The sequence below is a fragment of the Dendrobates tinctorius genome, unplaced genomic scaffold (assembly GCF_039654945.1).
Source record: "Dendrobates tinctorius isolate UK_male_01 unplaced genomic scaffold, ASM3965494v1 ptg000011l, whole genome shotgun sequence".
NCBI lineage: Eukaryota > Metazoa > Chordata > Amphibia > Anura > Dendrobatidae > Dendrobates > Dendrobates tinctorius.
Window position 1 is genome coordinate 91,698,366 of NW_027361679.1, and position 26,998 is coordinate 91,725,363.

Below are 26,998 nucleotides of genomic sequence, written 5' to 3' on the forward strand. Positions count from 1 at the left end.
CATAACTTTTTACTTTTCAGTCAATGTGGCCATGTGAGGACTTTTTTGCCGGACGAGTTGTACTTTAGAACAACACTATTGGTCTTAACATACAGTGTACTGGAAAATGCAGTGAAATTGCAAAAAAAGTGCAACTCATCATTTGTGGGGTGGTTTTTTTTTTTTTGTTTTTTTTTCGTTTTGTTTTGTTTTTTTACTATGTTCACCAAATGCTAAAACTGACCTGCCTTTATGATTCTCTAGGTAATTATAAGTTCATAGACACCAAACATTTCTAGGTTCTTTTTTATTTAAGTGGTGAAAAAAAATCCAAAGTTTGCACAAAAAAAAAATTCACTTTCTGAAACCGTAGCATCTCCATTTTTTTGGCATCTGGGGCTCGTTGATGGCCTATTTTTTGCGAGCCGAGCTGATGATTATTGATACCATTTTGGTGTAGATACGATGTTTTGATCGCCCGCTATTGTAGGTTAGTGCAATGCTACGGTGACCAGAAAAGCTTAATTCTGGCGGGTTTTTTTTTCTCGTTTCTCCGTTTATCGATTTGAATTAATTATTTTTATATATTGATTGGTCGTTTCTGAATGCAGCGACACAAAGTTTTTTTTTTTTTAATTGTTCTATTTTGATTGGAGGTGATTTAAATGTTTTATAGATTTTTTTTTAATATTTAAAAAAAAAAATTATATATATAATCACAAATTCTCACTTGCTATGAGCGCCGACCTGCTGGGCGGCGCTCATAGCTATCCGGCAATGACGACCACAGGGGTCTCCTACAGATCCCGGGGTGTCGTGCCAACCCATCGGTAATCCGTCATTTTGGTTTTTATGTGCATGTCAATCCTCGAGGTGTCATAATCATATCCTTTGATTCTTTTTCCAGAATGTCACAATAATTCTTTACCTGATATCACAGAAATGAGCTGCATTACACTGCTGCTTGGGTCAGCCTATGAAAACACCCCGTCAAGTAGCACTAAAATCTCTTCTTTGATGTCTCTTCCTAAAATTGTCACTCCAGGAAACATGGACTATGCAGTAATATCAAGCCACTTGGAAATACCAGGCTTGTGTTCAAAAAATGGTTCCAAAAAAGAATTACAAATAGATGATAGTACCAAAATCATGCGACATAAATGTGAAGTAAATCCAACTGAAGAAAAAGTGGTGCCTTTTACAAAGACTTTACAGAGTAGTCATTGTAGTGAATACTTTTCTACTCACAGGGAATCTGATGTAACTTTGGAGAAGTCCTCCATATGCAAAAATATTAATTGTGACGTGTCTGATAAGACTCAACATTTGATTGATCGTAACTGGGAAAATAATTCTAGAGCAGCTTTGGGCAGTTGTATGTATTCTACCATACCTCAAGATTTAATAAGTAGCAGAAAATTACCATTGAATCCGACCACAGAAGATTATCAGGTTTTCACAAAACTCAACGGATTAGATGAAATTTCTCTAGATCATGTTAACGCTTACATCAAAGAAAGCAGTGATGATCATGAGGAAGAGGCTTTGATTTTGCATGATAACCGGTCTGATTTTAGGACTAAGTACAGTGAGTGTAACACAAACATCTGGGATAGTGGTGATAGAAGGTGGAGACCAGAAAGAATTCCAAATTCCCTTCATAATTCAGGTAATGATACCGTGAATGCTCAGAACCTTGAACTTGTAGGTACTCGGAAAGGGGTGCCAGCAGTGGAAAATAAAGCGTTAACAGGAGTTTCCACCCCTAGTGAAAGAAGCCGAGCACCTACAGTTGAGGATATAAAGAAAACTGTAAGAACCTCAGACTTGCTGCAAACTTCACAATCTCCAACTCTGTCTGTTGTACCACAAAATTACATGGAACATGGAAGCTGTAATTTGCAAGCTCCATTAAGGAACTCATTACTGTCTACAAAGGGTTGTAATAAGACTGAGTCAGAGGCCTTAAGTGCTGACACTATTCCAGTAACTGGTGAAGCCGAATCTCTACAGCATGGGTCACTTAAACAGCCATATGCGTGTTCCTCCTCTAGTAGCTCTGAAGATACATTTATTATAGAAGCACATAAATATGTACATGGCAAAGAAAATTCTGAGCTTTACAAAGGGTTGAAAGAAATGATGCTTGCAACTAAATATTCATCATCAACATCGAATGAAGACAAAAGTCCTTTTTTTACACCTCGTACTAAAAGTAGACTCCATTGTTACAATTTTCGACAGAACATTTCTTCGCTCTTCGATGAGTCTGTGGAAATGCCCAAACGAGGCAGGCGAGTAAGGAGACCAGAAGATCCCCTAGCAACATTCTCACATGATCTTACACCAGATAAATTTTTGCCTAGGAAGAGCTCTCACTCTCCGGGTGTGATCTATGAATCTAAGACGTCGAATACATCTGAAACCCTCAATATTGTTGATGCTAAAAATCCGTTAGAGCGGACTTCACTGAAAAATATTCTACAGGATGATAAGGAAAATGACTCTGAGCTACAAACAACCGTCGATATCAGCAACTTTCTCACAGATGATCTTTCCTCAGAGGCAGAAGTTAAATCCAGGGAATTGAAGCAAACTGCTAGTAACCATTGTGTTGAAGGTGCGGTTTTGGACAGTGCATGGCTAACAGAAGATGGTGAATCTGAGATTAGTGGAGTTGCTGACCAGAAAAACAGAGAAGTTATTACTACCAGGGAAGATAAATCATTGCCTACGTCTTTATGTAATCAATCTTTTTATCATAGTACATTCATAGAAGACACAGCTGTGAATAGCCGTAAAGTTCCACGTTACAGCTTTAGCAGACTTTCTTCCATCGTGAAAGTTGAGGAAAGCATTGCTCAACTAGATTTAAGTACAGTTGATGATTCTGACAGCCAAGAAGTGCCACTATCACCTGGTGGACGCCCAGTTAACATAAGCCAGTCAGAGCCTGTTGAATATCTCTATAAGGATAATGATAAAGGACATGTACTTATCGAAAAGCATATGCCATCTATGGATCAGTCTGGCACCAATCTTCCAAGAAATTCTGACAATACCATTATTTATGACTGGAGAAACTATAAAATTAACCCTATAACCATGAATAGGGCCCCTCCTTTAAATTCACCTAATCGAGTGGCTATAGAACTCTACAGATTGTCTAATGATGAAATTGCCAGCAGATTTAGAGGGTTCGGAGATGAAACTGTGCAAGTAACTAGTCAAAATCGGAAAATGTGCATCTTATTATTAGATAAACGTTTAAAGGAGCAAACATCAAATAGACCGTCAGGTAAGACATTAATAGCCTCTGTTTATAGCCCTGAACTTGCTGCTGTTAGAACTTTGCTTTTTATATTTAAAAAAAAAAAAAAATTGTCTCGTCCTCAGGGAGTTGTTTTTTTTTTTTTCTGCTGGTGAGGTGAGATTTTTAGTTATTCTTTACTCGCCTCTCCTTACTGGCTATTGTCAGAATGTTATGTGTCCTGTCTCATACAATGTCTGCATTATAGTTTCTGGTACTTAAAGGTCTGATCAGGATTAATATGGTAATCTAGGCTTCAAGTACATTGGAAAACTGTGAGGTGAACATCAGATGGCACCTGAGATTACTGGTACAGGCAGTCCCTTAATTTTTATTGTGCCACCTTTTAAGGTCTTTGTAGTTTGAATGTTTACATGAAATGTTAGTGAAGTACCGCATTTTTTGGACTCTCAGACGCAGTGGACCATAAGACACTCCCCATTTTCCTTCTGAAAATTTGGGGTAATACGGTGTCAAGTGGGGGTCCGAATTCACCTTACGGGGGGGATCGGCAGCTCTGGTGGAGCATGGTCACAGGGGTGTTCGGTGGTCTGGCGATATGACTCCCATCCTAGACTGGTGTGGCAGGTTTGGCGGTGCTAAAGGTGTGGGGGCTCCGCCGACATTTTCTGAAAGCTTGGCGTCCCCGAACGTCCATTGCTGTGATGCGGTGGCCTCCAGGAAATCCCATCCCAGGCAAGTTCGACAGTGCTCTGTAGTGCGGGGGGCTGTGCTGGCATTTTGTGAGCGTCTGGAGGCGTCGAGATCTCGTCTCCTGAAATTTCAGGATGAGATCTTGTTGCCGAGATCTCAATCTGAGCATGCGTAGCCCCCTGGCGGCCATTTTCCCAGAGGCCACTGCATTGCAGCAATGGATGTGCGGTGCCTCCAGGCTTTTTCCAAAATGCCGCCGCAGCCAACGCACCACAGAGCACCGCCAAACCTGCCGCACCAGCCTGGGATGGGAGTTTGATCATCGCCCTGCAGCGTCGGACCGCCGCAGAATCACCCGACTCCTGCTGCCGCCACACTACTTGTAAGTATATCCCGATTATAAGACGCACCTCCATTTTCCCCAAAAAATTTTTGGGAAAAAGTGCATCTTTTATAGTCCGAAAAATACGTTAGGTCCAGCCAACCACACTTTCATGTCAAGTCTTGCCTCATAAAAGCAGGAGTGCCAGTAGAAGATAAATAGCATGTATGGGTGTGCAGGGCTTTAAAATTTAAATGCATGGACCTCTTTATATCTTATATCTGTTGCCTCATTTCCAAGAAATCAACTTTTAATCCATGTACAAATTTGGCAATGGGTGCTCTGGACCTAGCGGCACACTTATCAAGGACTGCTTCCCGAGATGGTTTCCCTTCCCATCAACAGCCACTTTATCATGATGGATAGATCACTGTCTGATTTCCCTTCCTAGCAATTGTCATGCAGGCAGCGATCTATCAATAAAGCTAAAGAGGGTGGTGTTGTGTAAGAACACAACAGTGGACTCCTTAAAGGGGTTGTCCGGGCTTTTCACATAATCTCAGTGCATATCTGGGCTACCGAATGATGACAATAAGTAATTTACCTTCTGTCACCAGTTTGCAGGGTTTTCTATATATCAGTCTATTGCTTCTGAGCAGAACGTCCAAGGGGGGGGGGTGTGTGTTCTGGCATTGAAATGATTTTCCCTCCTCACTAGAGTTTCACTTTCCATAGATCACTGTTCAGTGTGTGTCTGGAGGAGGAGCAGCTGGGTGCTTCTGCTCTCTGCACTGAGGCTGCTAGAGGGGGAGGATTTGTTACTGTGTGTGGAGGGCTTGTTCATGTGGACGGGGAGGCCTGCTGCTATGGAGGGTGGGGTTGCTGCTATAGAGGGCAGGTTTTTAGTAGAGTAGGAGGAGACGACCAGTTCTCATTTCAACGCCAGAACACCCCCCCCCCCTTGGACGTTCTGCTCAGAAGCAACAGACTGATATCTAGAAAACCCTGCAAACTGGTGACAGAAGGTAAATTACTTATTGTCATCATTCGGCAGCCCAGATATGCACTGAGATTATGTGAAAAGCCCGGACAACCCCTTTAAGTGCTTTTTTTGCACACAGGGCACTTAACACCTTATTTGCATGAGTACAAATTGAATTACTCGGAAATGCGGTTGAAAAGTCTTTCAAAAGTAGCAGCACATGCAGCCATTTTGAAGGTTTTGCAGAGACTAGAGCAACAAAATTATAGGCCCTGATTCATCATTGCCTTTGTACCTGGTTTTAGCTCTAATTTTGTGTTTTGCACCCTTTTTTGCTTTCTTTATACTAGAACGCATTTTTTTTAAGTCTATTGTATATGTGCTTTTTATATGTGAGCAGAGTTTAGCCATTCCAGATGTTGTTTTTTCCTGATTTATCAATTGCGTCTTTTTTATGAGTTGCAAAAATTAGCGCAACTCTATTCCAGTCTGCTCCTCCGGCATATTTTTGAGTGGCTGTGTTTTTGCTCAATTTTTGTGCAATTAAGAAGTTGTTTCCACTTCAGATCACGTTTATATTAAATCACATCTTCTTTTCACCTTACTACATCCTCCGGATTTCCTGTATGTGGCACAGCAGCGCAGACTACCACTCCTATACTCTTAGTTCTAATATACAAAGCTGACAGCCAAAAGCGACAAGTGGGTCCTGAGCCACAGGCTGGGGACCCTTGCCTTAGGAGATCATTATCCATTTGTCTGTGTAAGCCTACAGGCTTTTTGATAAGGAGATTTTAATAAATGAATGGAAATATCTGACTAGTATCCATATAGTATCAATCTGATTTTTTTTTTTTTTTTTATACTTATAAATTGGACTTTACTTTTACATTATAGGTTTGTCCATTGAATATAGCACAGAACTGTCTTTAGCCCTTCACACCTTTAACATTCCAGACTGCAGGAAAGATGAGGCAGCGCTTTCACAAGAATTTGACCAACCAGATAAAACCCGAAAGTGGAGAGAGGGTGTCTTAAAATCTAGTTTTAATTACTTATTGTTGGATCCCAGGTAAGTGAAAGACTTCTAAATAAATATATCTTAAAATAATCCAAATAAATGTAGAGAAAGTGAATATATTGCCCAGAAATGATAAAACTATTATTGAAAGATGACCGATTGAATTGTAGCACCAATTTCTTATGCAAACTACTATAACACAAAAATAAATACTAAATACATTTTGGTATCTACCACATGTTAAATATTAAAATCTAACCATTATTACACTTTAAACCCTTTATGACTTTAGACGTATCTATACTTCCAAGCAGCCTGAAAACCACAAAGAGGAAAAAAATCCTCCTAAAAATTCAGGAAAAAAACAGACAGGACCTAAATGCATCTGCACTAATCCAGGGTGCAGCGGACCCAAGTAAAATGGCAGCTGCACAGGTGCAATAATACCAAATGAAACAGCCAGCCTACAATCAGGGATTGGCCATGTGGCACACCAGTGCAGAAGAAATAATCCGCATGTGACAGTGTTCACACAGGGAATGCAGGGCTTTTGGTTCACAGCCTCTTAGTAACACCATATAGGGGGGCTGCCCAGTGCCAACTAGAATGCATCCCGTGTGAACAGAGGCCACAGTAAGCAGAACCATTCGGGCCCAACTGCACCCTGAAAAAATATACAGTGCACAAAAACATATCAATATATGTAAGGCCTTAATACGGAAGCTGGCAAACTGCGTCAAAGTTCCTTACACTTGCCAGTCCTACTCTTACATGAAAACCACAGAAAGAGGAAAAAATCCTCCAAAAAATTCAGGAAAACACCAGACAGGCCTAAATGCATCTGCACTAATACAAGGTGCCAATACATACCAAATGAATCAGCCAGCCTACAATCAGGGATTGGCCGTGTGGCACACCAGTGCAGAAAATATAATCCGCATGTGGCAGTGTTCACCTCTAGTAGTTACTGACCTTCGAAAAAAATGGATACGTCATTGTAATTTTGCATGCACAAAGGCTGTGTGCATGTGGTTGTCGCTGGGTGTCAGCTGATAATGGCAGCTGACACCCGTCACTCAGAGCAAGAGTGGTACCCACACTGCTCCCGGCACTTCAACCCCTTAAATACTGTAATCAATAATGATCACTGTATTTAGCAGGCAAACAAAGGGAGGGAGCCCTTTTTGATCGGCGTCATCGCGAGGGCCCAATTGTTTTCATAGGCACCTGATGTCGTCATGACGAAATTCGGGTCACTAGAGCTAGCAAACTTGCTACATCATGCTCAAAGCATGATGTAGCAAGTTTGTCTGTCAGTGCAGTACTTACAGTTTTGTAAAGAGTAGCAAAGCTCCTGTTTTGCTGTGCTTCAAGCGATCAGACTGCAAAAAGTGAAAAATGTCAACTGATTTAAAAAAAAAAAATCACAAAATAATTAAAACAAATATATACAGTATATTGTACCCATAAATCACATATTTTTTTAAGGAAAAAAAAAAAGTACACATTTGCTATTGCCACGTCCGGAACGACCCAGCCGATAAAACTGTCCCACTGGTTAACCCCTTTATTAAAAAAGCATAAAAGATGCTTTAAAAATCATACCTCTGAGCAAACAGTGGAATTAAATGCGATAAAAAAAGCTGAATGTAAGTAAAAATGGTATAGCTGAAAATGTTGTCCTGCAAAAAGCAAGTTACATAGTAACATAGTTTTGAAGGCTGAAGGAAGACGTTATGTTCATCTAGTTCAGCCTATTTTTAGTGCAGCTGTTCTGCATTGTTGATCCTGGGGAAGGCAAAAAACCCACAGAGTAGAAGCCAATTTTCTCCATAGGGAAAAAAATTCCTTCCCCTAAGCTGGGTCAACCATCTACCTATAATATTCTGTTATTCATAACCTTCTATACTGTTACTCACATGAAAAGCATCCATTCCTTTCTTAAATTCATTCAGTGAGTTGGCCATCACCACTTCCTCAGGAAGAGAATTCCAGAGCCTCACTGCTCTTACCGTGAAGAACCCTCTTCTATGCTGGTGCAGAAATTGTCTTTCCTCCAAACGAAGAGAATGCCCCCTTGTTCTTGTCACAGTCCTTGGTACAAACAGTTCATTGGAGAGATCTCTGTATTGCCCTCTGATATACTTGTACATATATATTAAGTCTCCCCTAAGTCTTCTCTTTTCTAGAGTAAATAGACCTAATTTTGATAACCTTTCTGGGTATTGTAGTGAACCAACTCCATTTATCATTTTAGTAGCCCGCTTTTGAACCCTTTCAAGTTCAGTAATGTCTTTCTTGAGCACTGGCGTCCAAAATTGCACACAATACTCCAAGTGTGGTCTGACGAGTGATTTGTACAGAGGGAGAATTATGTTTTCATCTCGTGTCCCCAGACCAATTCTAATGCATCCCATGACCCGATTTGCTTTGGTGGCAGCTGCCTGACACTGGGCACTCCAATTTAGCTTCTTATTGACTAAGATGCCTAAGTCTTTTTCAATGTCTGATTTCCCCAGCAGTTTCCCATTTAGTAAGTAATTATAGCATCTGTTTCTCCTTCCCATGTGCATAACTTTACACTTATCTGTGTTAAACCTCATTTGCCATTTTTCAGCCCAATTCTCCAATTTACTCAAATCTGTCTGTAGTTGCAAACTGTCCTTTGTGTTAACTACCTTACATAGTTTTGTATCATCTGCAAATACTGATATTTTACTGTGTAAGCCATCCACTAGATCATTAATAAATATATTAAATAGTAGGGGGCCCAATCTGAGTATGCACCATTAATAACCACTCTTTGTTTTCTATCACTAAGCCAGCTACCTACCCATCTACACACTTTTTCCCCTAGCCCAAGCTTTCTCATCTTACTTACCAATCTTTTATGTGGGACAGTGTCAAATGCTTTAGAGAAGTCGAGATAAATGACATCCAATGATTCTCCTTGGTCCATTTGAGAGCTTACATCCTCATAGAAGCTGATCAGGTTAGTTTGACAGGAGCGATCCTTCATAAATCCATGTTGATATGGAGTTAAACATTTATTAACATTGAGATATTCCATAATGGTATCCCTTAGAAACGCTTCAAAAATGTTACCCACAACAGATGTTAAGCTTACCGGCCTATAGTTTCCAGGTTCCCTTTTACACCCCTTTTTGAATATTGGTACCACATTTGCTTGCCGCCAATCAAAAGGAACAGACCCTGTTTCTATAGAGTCTTTAAATATAAGGAATAGAGGCCTGTCTATCACATTACTTAACTCCCTTAATACCCGAGGGTGAATGCCATCAGGGCCTGGTGATTTGTCAATTTTAATCTTACTACGGCGGTTCTGCACTTCTTCCTGGGTTAGGCAGGTAATACTTAATGGGGAGTTTACATTATCACTCTGCATTTCCCCTGGCAAATTCTTTTCATTTGCCATACAGCTCCATCAGCACAAAAATAAGTTATAGCTCTCAGAATAAAGCATTGCAAAAAAATATATATCTTTTTCTGTAAAATAGTTTTTGTGTAAAAGTGCCAAAACATAAACAATATTAATGTGCTATCGCTGTAATCGTACTGGCCCAAAGAATACAGCTACCTTATTAATTTTACCACATGTGGAAAGGCCTTATAAAAAAAAAAAAAAAAGATTCTTTACATTGCTGGTTTTTATTCATTCTGCCTCCCAAAAATCGGAATAGAAAGCGATCAAAAAATGTCACCAATAAAAACATCAACTATTCCCGCAAAAAACAAGCCCTCACATGATTGTTGGCCGAAATATGTAATAATTTGTTTTTGCAAAACAAAAAAAGCGTGTTTTAGTGTGTGACAACAGCTAAACCTAATAACAATATAAATCTTATATCGTTGTAATCAGGGCTGTGGAGTCGGTAAGCCAAACCTCCGACTCCTCCATTTCCATGACTCAGACTCCTTCATATAAGGCTCATGTTTAAGCTTAAGTCATAAATTTACTGTAGTAAAATGGTAATATCAGGCTTTTAACCCCTTAATCCCATATGACGTACTATCCCGTCCATGTGCCCTGGGACTTAATTCCCAGGGACGGGATAGTGCGTCATAGCGATCAGCGGCGCCCACGTGGTGAGCGCCACTGATCGCGGCCGGGAGTCAGCTGATTATCACAGTTGACACCCGGCACAATGTGTCAGGGGCGGTCACGGACCGCCCCCGACACGTTAACCCCTTGCACATCGCGATCAAACACGATCGCGGTGTGCCAAGGGTTAATAGGAAGCATCGGCAGGGAGGGGGCTCCCTCCGTGATTCCCTGAGCCCCCCACGGCAGCGCAAAGTGCAGCGCTGCTGCGGGGGGCTCCTTCCCTGCAGGCCCCCGAATCCAACATGGCGACGGGGACCTTCGGGGGCCTACAGGGAGCCGGCTTCCTCAGTGCCTGCAAAGCGCAGGCACGAGGAAGCCTGCTGCACTGCCTGTGACAGATCGCTGATCTGTCACAGTGATCTGTGATGTGACAGATCAGCGATCTGTCACAGGACAGTGATGTCCCACCTGGGACAAGTAGAGTTGAGCGAAACGGGTCGAAAAAATTCAAAAGTCGCCGACTTTTGGCAAAGTCGGGTTTCATGAAACGAAACCCGACCCTAGGATGAGGTCGGCCACGAGGTCGGCGACTTACGCGCCAAAGTCGCGTTTCAAAAGTTTGTTTTGCGCTCTTTTTCAGCCAATCAGGATCCACGGACACTGTGGGCAACGTGATGACCTAGGCACGGGTCACCACCATCTTTCAGAAGGGCATGCAAGTGATTGGCTTGCTTTGGTGGGCGTCACAGGGGGTATAAAAGGGCGTGCACGCCTACCGCCATCTTACTTCTGCCGATCTTAGTATAGGGAGAGGTTGCTGCTGATTCTGTAGGGAGAGCGTTAGGCAGGGAAGAAGACAAAAAAACTGCTTCTGCTGCTAGCGATTTGGCCTGCACAACACACAAGTCACTGTGTGTGCAGTGCAAGGGGAGGCTATATAGTGGTGTATCAGTGGTGTTGGTTGTTGGGCTGCCTTTTAAGGCTTCCTGACACGCTGCATTGCTGTTTACCCACTGCTCCGCAAACTGCTTTTTTAAAAGTAATCCAATCTCCCTTATCCTTTAGTCACTTTTGTCACAGCTGTGCCATCGAGCCTGTCACATAGCGCTCAGATATCAGTGGGCCTCACACAATCCACAAGTGTCCAGTGTCCAAAAGTGTGCGCAGAGATTCAAAATCTCCATTATCCTCTCGTCACTTTTGTCACAGGCAGCTGTGCCATCGAGCCTGTCACATAGCGCTCAGATATCAATGGGCCTCACACAATCCACAAGTGTCCAGTGTCCAAAGGTGTGCGCAGAGATTCAAAATCTCCATTATCCTCTCGTCACTTTTGTCACAGGCAGCTGTGCCATCGAGCCTGTCACATAGCGCTCAGATATCAGTGGGCCTCACACAATCCACAAGTGTCCAGTGTCCAAAAGTGTGCGCAGAGATTCAAAATCTCCATTATCCTCTCGTCACTTTTGTCACAGGCAGCTGTGCCATCGAGCCTGTCACATAGCGCTCAGATATCAGTGGGCCTCACACAATCCAAAAGTGTCCACTGTCCACAAGTGTGTGCAGAAATTCTAAATCTCCCCTGTCCTATAGACACCTTGTACCTTGTTTTACATTACTATATAGTTTGTTGGATTTTGTCTACATTTCTACCAAAAATGAGGAAGGCTGGTGGAAGAGGCCGTGGAATTGGGCGGGGGTTGGCAGCTGGTAATGATGGTGTTGGTGGTGGATCTGATGGTAGTGGCAAGAGCAAAATAGGACCGAATGCAGGAGGTGCTGACCCTGCGTCATCGTCTGGCTACATAAGGCCTCGAACGATTAGTTTTCTAGGAGTTGGCAAACCACTTTTAAAGCCAGAGCATCAGGAAAAAGTTTTGTCTTACATTGCTGACTCAGCCTCCAGCTCTATCGCCTCCTCTTCTTCAGTTGTAAAAAGCAAAAGCACTGAGTCGTCATTGGAGGCTCATGTTCATGAACCACACCTTTCCTTGTGTCCTTCACCCCAACCAAGATTGAAGGATGACGCAGGCCATACTACTGATTACTCCATGGAGCTGTTTTCACATACCATGCCTGGATTATCAAGTGAAATGGTGAATTACCCAGGCCAAGATGAATCTGACATGGAGTGCACTGATGCACAGCCGCTGATGGATGATTCTGCTGGTACATTCACTCAGAGCACTACATTGTCCTCGCAGTGTACAGAGCCAGATTCTGACCCTGATGAGACTCAGGTGCCCCTTCCCGCACACTATACCACCATACACGGTGACACAGAGGAAGGTGCACATGACATAGAAGAGGAGGTGATGGATGACCCAGTTGTTGACCCAGATTGGCATCCATTGGGGGAAGAGGGTGCTGCTTCCAATAGCTCAGATGAGGAGCATCCACAGCAGACATCGACATCGCAACAGCTGTTATCTGGCAGGCCCGGAGCACTCCAAAGACAGGTTCCAAACATCAAAAGAGTTGCTGGACAGCTTGTCCAGAGGGTCAAAAGATCACAGCGTGCTAGGCCGCAAAATGTCTGCCAAAGTAGGAAGAGTGCAGTGTGGCACTTTTTTGAACAAAATCCTCATGATCAGGCCAAGGTTATCTGTAAGAAGTGCGCAAAGACCTTTAGCCGAGGGAAAAATCTGAAAAATTTGAATACCAGTTGCATGCTTAGACATTTAACCAGCATGCACTTGCAAGCGTGGACACAACACCAAACCTCAAGTGCCACATGTGCAACTGATCACAGCGAAGGTAGTCAGCAACGCTACATTGTTTCCCCCACTGTAAGCCCACCGGTTAGCACAGCAGCAAATGTTGAGTTGTCGTTGCAAGACCACAGCAGTCAGGGAATCCCACTGTTATATCAACGAAAGACTGATTCTAGGCCATCAGAAAGAACACCAACTCCATCACCATCATCAACCCTCTCTCAGTCCGCCCTGTCCACCGCTACTTCCACCATATGCAGCTCTCAAGTCCAGCTCACCCTCCCAGACACTATGAGTAGGTCAAGAAAGTACTCAGTCTCTCATCCGCGTACACTGGGTTTGAACGCCCACATTGCCAAACTAATCTCGTTTGAGATGATGCCCTTTCGGTTGGTGGAAAGCACAGCTTTCCGCGAACTCATGGCCTATGCAGTACCACGCTATGACCTACCCAGTCGCCACTTCTTCTCTCGCAAAGCCATCCCAGCCCTCCACCATCATGTGAAAGACCGCATTGTCATAGAATCATAGAATCGTAGAGTTGGAAGGGACCTCCTGGGCCATCTGGTCCAACCCCCTGCTCAAAGCAGGATTCGCTAAATCATCCCAGTCAGATGTCTGTCCAGCCTCTGTTTGAAGACTTCCATTGAAGGAGAACTCACCACTTCTCGTGGCAGCCTGTTCCACTCATTGATCACTCTAACTGTCAAAAAGTTTTTTCTAATATCTAATCTGTGTCTCTTCCCATTCAGTTTCATCCCATTGCTTCTAGTCTTTCCTTGTGCAAATGAGAATAAAGTTGATCCTTCTACAATGTGACAGCCCTTTAGATATTTGTAGACAGCTATTAAGTCTCCTCTCAGTCTTCTCTTTTGCAAACTAAACATTCCCAAATCCTGCAACCTCTTGTCCATGCACTCAAGCAGTCAGTGAGCGGAAAGGTGCACCTCACAATTGATGCATGGTCCAGTCGGCATGGCCAGGGCCGTTACGTGTCCATCACTGCGCACTGGGTTAATGTGGTGGATGCAGGGTCCACAGGGGACAGCGGTGGTGGGACAGTGCTGCCTAGCCCACGGTATAGGAAACAGTTGGCTGTAGGCGTTCGACCCTCCTCCTCCTCCTCCAGAAGCGAAAGCTCGTCCACAGAGCGCAGTCGTACGAGCACTCCATCTGCAGCTGCCACTGTTGCACACGATGTGTCCCCCTATCGAGCAGCTAGTGGAAAGCGTCAGCAGGCTGTGTTGCAGATGATGTGTTTGGGCGACAGACACACCGCCGAGGTGCTGGCCGAGTACTTTCAGCGACAAGCTGAGTCATGGCTGGGCAGTGTACATCTTGAGGCAGGCAAGGTAGTTAGTGATAACGGCCGTAATTTTGTGGCAGCCATAGCCCTTTCAAAACTCAGCCACATACCTTGCTTGGCTCACACCTTGAACCTGGTGGTGCAGTGCTTCCTCAAAAATTATCCGGAGTTAACAGCCCTGCTCCAGAAGGTGCGAAGACTGTGCGCGCACATCCGTCGGTCGCCTGTACACTCCGTTCGTATGCAGAAGCTGCAGCGATTGCTCCACCTTCCCAACCACCGCCTCATTATCGACATTGCAACAAGGTGGAACTCCACCCTGCACATGGTGGAGCGGCTGTGCGAGCAGAGGCAGGCCATAATGCATTTGTGGGAGGATACACGGCCAGGCACTTTGAGAGCAGACATGGAGTTGACAGGCGTGCAGTGGTCGAAGCTGAAAGACCTTTGTAAAGTCCTTCAGTGTTTTGAGGAATGCACACGGCTGGTAAGCGCAGACGACGCCATCCTAAGCATGAGCATCCCACTTATGCGTCTGCTCATGCAAACTTTGACGCACCTGAAGGAGCAGGCGTCTGCAGCCAATGTTAATGAGGAGGAAGAGGAGGAGGGAATCCTTGATGACATTCAGCCATTGTCTGCTCAGGGACCTCTCCTGGACGAGGTGGAGGAAGAAGAGGAGGAGGATGATGGGGATGATTACTTAGGGGAGGAGGATGCATCTCGTGGGGCAAGTGAAAATGTTGGTGTGGCAAGGTCTGGTACAGGGTTTGTGCGTGACTGGAGGGATGTGGATTTGCCAGAAAGTGCTCCTCCACCCAGCACTCGCAGTGCATCATTGACACCGGGAACATTGGCCCACATGTCAGATTATGCCTTGCGGATCCTAAAAAGGGACCCCCCGCATTGCCAAAATGATGAACGATGACGACTACTGGTTGGCCAGCATCCTGGATCCACGCTATAAAGGCAAATTATAAAACATCATGCCACAGGAGAACCTTGACCTAATATTGGCTAATAAACAAGCAACTCTGGTAAATCGGTTGCTTGAGGCATTCCCAGCACACAGCAGCGGTGATGGTTCTCACACGAGCCGTACGGGCCGGGGGCAGCTTGGCAGAGGTGTTCGTGGTGCACACAGCAGAAGTGGCGTTGGAGACAGGGGTTTCATGACAATGTTGTGGACTGATTTTTCAAATACCGCTCACACAACTGGTAATACTGCATCGATGGAAAGTGACAGGAGACAGCAGTTGTCAACTATGGTTACAAACTACTTTTCCTCCCATATCGATGTTCTCCCACACAGGTCATTCCCCTTTGACTGTTGGGCCGCTAAACTGGACACCTGGCCTGAATTGGCCCAATATGCCTTACAGGAGCTCGCTTGCCCAGCTGCAAGTGTGCTATCGGAAAGAGTCTTCAGTGCAGCTGGATCAATCCTGACAGAAAAAAGGACCCGTCTGTCAACCCAAAATGTGGATGATCTAACCTTCATTAAAATGAACCACGCATGGGTTTCCAAGGATTTTGTCCCACCTTCCCCTGATGACACATAGGGTGACAGAAAAATGGCTTGCTTTGGTCCACCTCTTCCTGGTACTTTACTTATTTCGCCTTTTGCATCAGCTGAATGTCCAACATCAACATATGCCACTTTCTAAAACTCCCTAACTGTGCTGCCTCCCCCCCCCCCATGGCCGGGGTCAACACCTAGCGCACGACACCATGCGAGTGCCGTTGCCCTGGACAGGTGGGTAGGCCGACTCTTGGGCGCGGGCACTGGCACAGGGTCCCTCATAGTGCAATCAAGTGTCTCTGACGGTGGTGGTGCACACCCGCCGTCAGACACACCGCTGTACTATGAGGGGCCCAGTGCCAGTACCGACGCCCACGAGTGGGCCCCCTTGCTTGGGCAGGGCCCCAGCATTTGCAATCTTTACCTCTCCCTGCTCCTCCGCTGTGTAATCTGGGCCGTCAAATCCATACTGGGCCTAACACCGTCTGAGCCTGCCTCCTGAGACATATATTTTGAATGTGTACGCTATCCATACATGTTATCCAGGGATACGGTACCCTTTCTAACCTTTGTGCAATCACGTGCAATCCATACTGGGCCTAACACCGTCTGAGCCTGCCTCATGCTGTATAGACATATATTTTGAATGTGTACGCTATCCATACATGTTATCCAGGGATACGGTACCCTTTCTAACCTTTGTGCAATCACGTGCAATCCATACTGGGCCTAACACCGTCTGAGCCTGCCTCCTGAGACATATATTTTGAATGTGTACGCTATCCATACATGTTATCCAGGGATACGGTACCCTTTCTAACCTTTGTGCAATCACGTGCAATCCATACTGGGCCTAACACCGTCTGAGCCTGCCTCATGCTGTATAGACATATATTTTGAATGTGTACGCTATCCATACATGTTATCCAGGGATACGGTACCCTTTCTAACCTTTGTGCAATCACGTGCAATCCATACTGGGCCTAACACCGTCTGAGCCTGCCTCCTGAGACATATATTTTGAATGTGTACGCTATCCATACATGTTATCCAGGGATACGGTACCCTTTCTAACCTTTGTGCAATCCATACTGGGCCTAACACCGTCTGAGCCTGCCTCATGCTGTATAGACATATATTTTGAATGTGTACGCTATCCATACATGTTATCCAGGGATACGGTACCCTTTCTAACCTTTGTGCAATCCATACTGGGCCTAACACCGTCTGAGCCTGCCTCATGCTGTATAGACATATATTTTGAATGTGTACGCTATCCATACATGTTATCTGGGGATACGGTACCCTTTCTAACCTTTGTGCAATCACGTGCAATCCATACTGGGCCTAACACCGTCTGAGCCTGCCTCCTGAGACATATATTTTGAATGTGTACGCTATCCATACATGTTATCCAGGGATACGGTACCCTTTCTAACCTTTGTGCAATCACGTGCAATCCATACTGGGCGTGAGAACGGCTGGCGAGCTGTTAAGCAAGCTACAGCACCTGTCCAGACAAGTACAGGGATTCCCTAGCGAGGAGACTTATTTGATTGTTTTCAATGTTGGGACAGCAATTTTTGGGGAGCACTATACTCTGGAGAATGATAGATGGGGCCCACCATACACTGGAACATTCCAAAGGTGGACATCAGACACTGGAGCAGCATTTACAGGGCCCATTATACACTAGAGCATTAGAAATGGGGCCCATTATGTTTGGAGCATTATTTGGGCCCATAAGACAGTGGAGCTTCATCCATGGGGACCAACATATACTGTAGCATTATGTGGAGCTCATCATATACTGTTTCAAACATTATATGGGACCAATGATTCTGTATGGAGAAATAGATGGGCCTCGTCATGAGATGTAAAAAGTGAGGTATTTTTCATTGTACTATACCGCTATTTATCTGCCGTATCGGAGCATGATGAGTTGTGGTATGTGTTAAAGGGGCGCTCTTTCGCCCAGGGCACATGAAAACCTGCAGCCAGCCCTCCCCCCCCCCCCAACAACTTTAGCCAAATAACCCCCATTTTTCAGTGCGTAACTTGTATTATGAAGTTAATTAAGGTTGACAAGCTTAAGTAAGAAGAATTGATGCTTTTGGCATTCAAATGGGCACTGTAGGTGTGTTTCCTGTCCTCTCACTGCCGACTTTTATTCCCCATTGACTTACATTGGGTTTCGTGTTTCGGGACGACCCCGACTTTTCCCTATAATCGGACGATCTTGCTCGACCCGACTTTTGGAAAAGTCGGGTTTCACGAAACGAAACGCGACCCTAAAAAACCAAAAGTCGCTCAACTCTAGGGACAAGGTAATAGTTAAAAAAAAAAAAATTTTAAAAATCTCCAAATAAATTAGAAAAAAATAAAATATATTCCCCCAATAAATTCATTTTTTGGAAATAAAAAAACAAAAAAAACAATAAAAGTACACACATTTGGTATCGCCGCGTCTGTAACGACCCGCCCTATAAAACTGTCCCATTAGTTTACCCCTTTAGCGAACTCCTTAAAAAATAAAAAAAAAAAAGCAAAACATAATGATTTATCATACTGCCTAACAAAAAGTGCAATAACGCGCGATCAAAAAGACGCATATAAATATCCATGGTATCGCTGAAAATGTCATCTTGTCCTGCAAAAAAAAGCCGCCATACAGCATCATCAGCGAAAAAATAAAAAAGTTATAGCTCGCAGAATAAAGCGATGCAAAAATAATTATTTTTTATATAAAATAGTTTTCATTGCATAAAAGCGCCAAAACATAAAAAAAGACCTAAATGAGGTATCACTGTAACCGTACTGACCCGAAGAATTATACAGCTTTATCAATTTTATCGCACGCGGAACGGTGTAAACGCACCCCCCCAAAAGAAATTCATGAAACGCTGGTTTTTGTTCATTCTGCGTCCCAAAAATCGGAATAAAAAGCGATCAAAAAATGTCACGTGCCCGAAAATGGTACCAATAAAAACGTCAACTTGTCCCGCAAAAAATAAGACCTCACATGACTTGGTGGGTCAAAATATGGAAAAATTATAGCTCTCAATATGTGGTGATGCAAAAACTATTTTTACAATAAAAAGCGTCTTTTAGCGTGTGACAGCTGCCAAACATAAAATCCCGTCATAAATAGTAAATCAAACCCCCCGTTATCACCCCCTTAGTTAGGGAAAAATAATAAAATTAAAAGAAAATGTATGTATTTCCATTTTCCCATTAGGGTTAGGGTTGGAGTTAGAATTGGGGGTTTCCACTGTTTGGGCACATCAGGTGCTCTCCAAATGCAGAATGGCGTTTGATCTCAATTCCAGCAAATTCTGAGCTGAAAAAGTCAAATGGTGGTCCTTCCCTTCCAAGCTCTTCCATGCGCCCAAACAGTGTTTTACCCCCATATATGGGGTATCAGCCTACTTAGGACAAATTGAAAAACAACTTTTGGGGTCCAATTTCTCCTGTTATCCTTAGGAAAATAAAAAATTGGGGGCAAAAATATAATTTTTGTGGAAAAAAATTATTTTTTTTTATTTTCACGCCCGGGCGTTATAAACTTCTGTGAAGCACTTGGGGGTTCAAAGTGCTCACCACACATCTAGATAAGTTCTGTGGGGGGTCTAGTTTCCAAAATGGGGTCACTTGTGGGGAGTTTCAATAGTTTAGGTACATCAGGGGCTCTCCAAACGCACATGACACCCGCAGACCATTCCATCAAAGTCTGCATTCCAAAACGTCACTACTTCCCTTCCGATACCCGACGTGTGCCCATACAGTAGTTTTCTCCCACATATGGGGTATCAGCATACTCAGGACAAATTGGACAACAACCTTTGGAGTCCAATTTCTCCTGTTACCCTTGGGAAAATAAAAAAAAATGGGACTAAAACATCATGTTTGTGGAAAAAATTCGATTTTATTTTCACGCCAGGTCGGTATAAACTTCTGTGAAGCACTGGAGAGGTCAAAGTTCTCACCACACATCTAGATAAGTTCCTTGGGGGGTCTAGTTTCCAAAATGGGGTCACTTGTGGGGGGTTTCCACTGTTTTGGTACATCAGGGGCTCTCCAAACGCGACATGGTGTCCGATCTCAATTCCAGCCAAAAACGTCAAATGGCGCTGCTTTCCTTCCGAGCTCTGCCATGCGCCCAAATAGTGGTTTACCCCCACATGTGCGGTATCAGCGTACTCAGGACAAATTGCACAATAACTTTTAGGGTCCTGTTACCCTTGGGAAAATAAAAATTCATTTTTGTGGAAAAAACATGATTTTTTAAATTGTACCGCTGTACGTCATAAACTTCTGTGAAGCCCTTGTGGGTTCAAAGTTCTCACCACATATCTAGATAAGTTCCTTGGGGGGTCTAGTTTCCAAAATGGGGTCACTTGTGGGGGGTTTCCACTGTTTAGGTACATCAGGTGCTCTCCAAACGTGACATGGCGTCCGATCTGAATTCCTGCCAATTTTGCATTGAAAAAGTCAAACGGCGCTCCTTCCCTTCTGAGTTCAGCCATGCGCCGAATCAGTGGTTCCCCCCCAATATATCAGGTATCAGCGTACTCAGGACAAATTGCACAATAAATTTTGCAGTCCAATTTCTCCTGTTACCCTTGGTAAAATAAAAAAAATTGAACCTGAAGTATTTTTTTGTGAAGAAAAGTTAAATGTTCATTTTTTTTTTAAATATTCAAAAAATTCCTGTGACGCACCTAAAGGGTTAATAAACTTCTTGAATGTGGTTTTGAGCACCTTAAGGGGTGCAGTTTTTAGAATGGTGTCACTTTTGGGTATTTTCTATCAAATAGATCCCTCAAAGTGGCTTCAAATGTGATGGTCCGTAAAAATAAAATGGTGTTGCAAAAATGAGAAATCGCTGGTCAACTTTTAACCCTTATAACTTCCAAACAAAAAAAAATTTTGGTTCCAAAATTGTGCTGATGTAAAGTAAACATGTGGGAAATGTTACTTATCAAGTTTTTTGTGTGCCGTATCTCTGATTTAAGGGCATAAAAGTGAAGTACAATATGTCACGAGAAAACAATGTCAGAATCACCGGGATCCATTGAAGCGTTTCAGAGTTATTACCTCATAAAGGGACAGTGGTCAGAATTGTAAAAATTGGCCCGGTCATGAACGTGCAAACCACCCTTGGGGCTTAAGGGGTTAATCATTATTATGATACAATAATCAAGCCATTTAGATAGAACATAAAATTATATTTATCGTAATACAACTTTAGAACAAAAAACTTCTGCATATTATTTACAATTTATTATACACTCTGCAGTAAGTAGGGAAAAACCAGTTTTCAACAAAAAAAAAAAGTGAATAACATTTGTGCAGTCTATGAATTTGTTCTGAGAAATAGTATCGCCTTCATCAGATCCTCCTTCATAGATGACTTCAAATTTGACCTAATTATTTTAAGGCTAGAGAACAACCTCTCTACACTAGCTTGGGTTGGTGGCAAAGCAGTAACCACATGGGCAACATCTCTAAAAATTTTGGGGTATAAAGGAATGGCCTCGTGCACTGTCAGTTTTGATGAACAATTGAACTTTTCTACTTCTTTGAGAGCTATGCCTGTCATTGGACGTTAAGGGGTTAAACCTCCTCTTTGGGCAGACAAAACAACAAGTTCTTCCACTCCTTTATAAAAGTGCCAGGAGTTAAGTTTTTAATCACTGTAAATGGGTGATGAAGTTATTCCTTCAATTCAGCCACCTGTGTCTATTGACATTCATGTAATGTTACCTGAGGGTTGGCCATATCTACAAGGAAGGGTTTCGGCTCAAGCAATCGCTCAATCATTAAATTAGGTGCTGCCCCACAGAGTGGCTTGATCCACAATAGCCCCTTTCCCAGCACGTCTCTTCAAGATGGAATCCATTTTAGGTATTCTGGCAGCAATAGCCAATTTCCTCACTTTGCTAATCAGAGTTCCAGCATGTCCCTCTTGCAGGCTATCTCTTATTGCCAGTTGCAGCGTGTAAACAACACAGCGCATGTGATGAATAGGAAAGAGGTGTGAAGCAGCCTCAACAAGATCATGCTTCAAACATAAAAATACCAAATGTAAATTTTTGGTGAAGAATCAACAACAAGTGGGACACAATTGTGAAGTTGAACGAAATGTATTGGTTATTTTAAATTTTTGTGGAAATTCAAAAGCTGAAAAGTGGGGCGTGCAATATTATTCGGCCCCTTTACTTTCAGTGCAGCAAATTCACTCCAGAAGTACATTGTGGATCTCTGAATGATCCAGTGTTGTCCTAAATGACTAATGATGATAAAATCCACCTGTATGTAATCAAGTGTCCGTATAAATGCACCTGCTCTGTGATAGTCTCAGGGTTCTGTTTGAAGCCCACAGAGCATCATGAAGACCAAGGAACACAACAGGCAGGTCCGTGATACTGTAGTGGAGAAGTTTAAAGCCGGATTTGGATACAAAATGATTTCCAAAGCTTTAAACATCCCAAGGAGCACTGTGCAAGAGATCATATTGATATGGAAGGAGTATCATACCACTGCAAATCTACCAAGACCCAGCCGTCTCTCTAAACTTTCATCTCAAACAAGAAGACTGATCAAAGATGCAGCCAAGAGGCCCATGATCACTTTAGATGAACTGCAGAGATCTACAGCTGAGATGGGACAGTCTGTCCATAGGACAACAATCAGTTGTACACTGCACACAAATCTGACCTTTATGGAAGAGTTGCAAGAAGAAAGCCTTTTCTCAAATATATCCATAAAAAGTGCCATTTAGAGTTTGCAAAAAGTCACCTGGGAGCCACACCAAACATATGGAAGATGGTGCTCTGGTCAGAAGAAACCAAAATTGAACTTTTTGGCAACAATGCCAAACGATTTGTTTTTCGTAAAGGCAACACAGCTCATCACCCTGAACACATCATGGTTTGGGCCTGCTTTTCTTCAGCAGGGACAGGGAAGATAGTTAAAATTGATGGGAAGATGGATGGAACCAAATACAGAACCATCCTTGAAGAAAACCTGTTGGAGTCTGCAAAAGACCTGAGACTGGGATAGAGATTTGTCTTCCAATAAGACAAAGATCCCAAACATAAAGCAAAATCTACAGTGGAATGGTTCACAAATAAACGTATCCAGGTGTTAGAATGGCCAAGTCAAAGTCCAGACCTGAATCCAATCGAGAATCTGTGGAAAGGGCTGAAAACTGCTGTTCACAAACTATCTCCATCAAACCTCACTGAGCTCGAGCTGTTTGCCAAGGAAGAATGGGCAAGAATTTCAGTCTCTCGATGTTCAAAACTGATAGAGACATACCCCAAGCGACTTAAAGCTGTAATCGCAGCAAAAGGTGGCGCAACAAAGTATTAAGTTAAAGGGGCCGAATAATATTGGACGCCCCACTTTTCTGTTTTTGAATTTCCACAAAAATTTAAAATAACCAATAATTTTTGTTCAACTTCACAATTGTGTTCCACTTGTTGTTTCTTCACCAAAAATTTACTGTACATTTGGTATCTTTGTTTGAAGCATGATATGTTGGAAAAGGTAAGTTCCAGGGGGCCGAATACTTTCGCAAGGCACTATATAAGCCCGTTGCCTGACGGGGCTTATGTTGAACAAGGAACTGGTCGCAGCATATGGTACTGTTAGTGAGGAGCCCTGACAGTGACGGCCGGGAGGTAGGTGTGTGTGTGTGTGTGTATGTATGTGTGTATATATATATATATATATATATATATATATATATATATATATATATATATGTATATGTCCACAGCCTGGACTGGTGATGTATATCCCCCTCACTGGGAGCGCCTCAATAACTTACCTATAAGGGAAACCTTTCTGGCAACTATATGCCCTTGGTGCAGTTCCCTGACTAACCTGGGGCAAGTGGTGGCGCCAGAGAGCCGATCCCTGCTTGGTCCTTCCCTCCCCCGAGGTGAGCGAAGTTGACACCGCCATACTGTAAATTTTACTGCTATGGTTTGCGGGTGCCATGATTCACAGGGAGAGCCCCTGAGGTGCCAGAATGAACTAAACTTCTCAACTAATTCGTCTAGGGGTGCAGAAACCATATTCACACCAATGGTGTTTCACAGAATTTTATGCCATTGGGCAGTGAAGAAAAAAATAACTAAATTATTACCACCAAAATTTTTTGGCCCCACATTTTACATTTTCACACAAGTGGGTAAAAATGGCACCAAGATCTGTCCCACAATTTCTACCGAACGTGGCAATACCCCATTTGTGGCTGTACAATACTGCTTAGCCATACTGACAGACTCTGGATGGACAGAGCGCTATTTGCCTCCTGGAGCGCAGATTTTCCTAGAATAATTTGTGGACTCCATGCAGAGAGCCACTAAGTGCTAGAAGAGCAGAATTCCCCCTCAGATTACCCCATTTTGGAAATTATACTCCTTAAGGAATTTATCTACACGTGTAGTGATGATTTTGATTCCATGAGTGTTTTCCAGAAGCAAGCAATAATGCATGTTGCTGAGTGAAAAGTGAAAACTGCCGTAAGTACGTTGTAGGGATCAGTACATTATGAACCAGCTCGTGCTTCTGGAGACATGCCCCCGTAAATTAGGCGGGCTTTCATTGCTTCAGAAATGCCAAACATGTGGACGCTATATGTGGTTTATTTACACTGTAGGGCTCAGAAGGAAGGGCGGTGTAACGGGGTCTACCAAGCTGGGGTACCTCTTTCAGTACCACCCCGTGTTTTCGGAGGTCCACTCTGCATTGGCTGGAGTCTGAATGAATGACACTGGCTGGAATCCCTGGGTTACATGGGCGCATATAAAAGATCACTGCTTCTCCATGTATTTCCCGTCTGACAACACTTTACTCACAGGACACAGAATATATCACACAGATACAGAGGGCAGTCCAATAGAAAAGCGGCAGGCCAGACATGCATTACAAAAGCCGCAGGTGGCCGGAGCCTGCCGATGTTTACTGTGGAAATTACAAAGGTGGGGGGGAGGGCTGACAAAAGGGGAGTGCTGAATATAACCTATTATACATACATATAACTGCACAACATATTCTGGGTGCCAAGTGGTTCTGTAACACGTAACAGGCGGCATTTGGATTTGTAAGCTCAGAATTCTCTGAATTTCGCTTACCCTGAACCTTTGTGCTACCAGTAACGTGGAAGCCACTATATTTCATTAACAAATGACATACCTGAGTGGGGACTGGGGTTTTGGTTTTTTTTTTTCTGTTTTTTTAACGTGGATTGAGTTGATTACTTTTGTTAGAAACATTTCACATAATGTTTGGGATCACATTTATCTTGCTCTTTACGCTGAACACTTACATCGTGATTTCTGTCTAAATCTCTGAGTGCTGTGATTCAGATGAAACCCTCGAGGGATCCATTCACTATTATGAGGCGTTCACAGTTCCTCCATCTTCCTCATTATAGAGGATCTTCCGATGGGGATTCCATATTTCAGAGATTTACACAGAAACACTTAGCGCAGATGGCAGGATAAATGTGGACCCAGCCTTACTGTGAAGAATTGTTTGTTTTTTTTGTTTGCCATTCGTCGTGCGGCATTAGCGATTAAGTGATTTTATTCTTCGGGTCAATGAGATTACAGTGATGCAAGATTTATATCGTTATCTTTGTTTGGGTGCAGTTACGCACTAAAAAACTAGTTTTTGCATCACCATATTTTATATCAATAATTTTTATTAAGATTTTATATAAAACAGATTATACACTGCAACAAACATGCAGACAGTTGAAAAATTTGTCCTATAACAGCAGGACAATAAAATTCAAAGTAAAAACATATAACAGCTGAAAATTCTGCATAGTAGGGTTAGGGGATACAATTTGCAACATAGGAAGCAAGGGTAGGGATGATGGGTAATAAGATCACAGGTCCACCAATCAGGACTAAAAGGATGAGAATTTGGACACCACCAAGGGGAACCAGCGATTCCTTATTTTATTTTTGGTAAACATATCTGAGGTCAGAAGGAGCTCGTATTGGTAATGTTTATTGATTTTTTTGGATAATTTCCAATTTAGAAGGGATAGTTATTTCTCTCCAGTGGTCTGCCAGACACATACGTGCTGCTATTAGAATGTGTGATACAATTGGTCTCAAATCGCCAGGGAATATATGTAAACCGATCCCCAAAACTGCTAGCGGACCGCTCAAACTTCCAGCCAGGCCTGTAACTGAGGTAATAATGTTAGATACTGCTTCCCAAAAAGGCCGGATGAGCAGGCAATCCCACCACACGTGCCCTAGGGCAGGGGTCCCCAACCTTTTTTGCACCAGGGACCGGCTTCAAGCAAGACCATTCTTCCATGGCCCGGCAGGGAGAGAATGGAGGCGTGTCAGGGGTGGGGCTTTGGTCATAAGGGGGCGGGGCTATGGACAGGTTTAGTAGTCAGTGCATACTTATCATAATATAACATTTATAATGTGTATGAGACTCAACTCACCATAGGTTTTGAAGTGGGAGCACTGGGCTTGTTTCCATGTATCAGTGGGAGCACTGGGCTTGTTTTCCTCCAACAAGACGGTCCCATCTAGGGGTGATGGGAGACAGCGACACCCGAAGTGTGTTCCTTATGTCCAGTCTACTCCGTAATCTCGTTTTTGCTGCTGTCATTGCAGAAAATCCAGTTTCACACAGATAGGATGTTGGAAATGGAAGCAGAGTTTTCAGTGCTTTTGTGGCGATCTCAGGATATTCTGCCTTGACTTTAATCCAGAACGTTGGGAGATTTGACATCTCAAACATACTTTTAAGGCTACCATCATTTGCAATTTCAAGCAGTTGGTCTTCTTCAAGCACGGACAAGGTCGATTCACCTGGCTTGTTCACAAATGGGTTGCGAATCCATTCGTTCCTAGTTCGTGGGTCTTTTGTGGTTGGAAAGTAATGCTCAAACTGTACTGAAAGCTGAGATAGATGATCATGCACTAGCTGGGAGAATGAAGGTTCAGGCTCGCTCTCTTCCAAAATCCCTGCTAATATTTGAAACATATCAAATATTCCTGTTCTCACTCGCCGTCCCCACACTTCTAGTTTGGCTTTAAATGCAGCAACTTTATCTGCCAACTTGAAGGCA

The 26,998-nt window shown here is 43.3% G+C and overlaps 1 protein-coding gene across 4 annotated transcripts in view; it reads left to right on the forward strand.

The window, feature by feature from the left end:
- Positions 1–26,998, forward strand: part of LOC141048771 (uncharacterized) — a 63,660-nt gene that overhangs the window by 14,619 nt on the left and 22,043 nt on the right. For 3 of the 4 annotated variants that reach the window (XM_073544763.1, XM_073544780.1, XM_073544771.1), the window contains 2 exons: positions 887–3,277; positions 6,145–6,319. In XM_073544763.1, coding sequence (XP_073400864.1) covers positions 887–3,277; positions 6,145–6,319 — 2,566 coding nt within the window. The remainder of the gene's footprint in view (positions 1–886; positions 3,278–6,144; positions 6,320–26,998) is intronic. The other variant, XR_012220143.1, reaches the window with a different exon arrangement.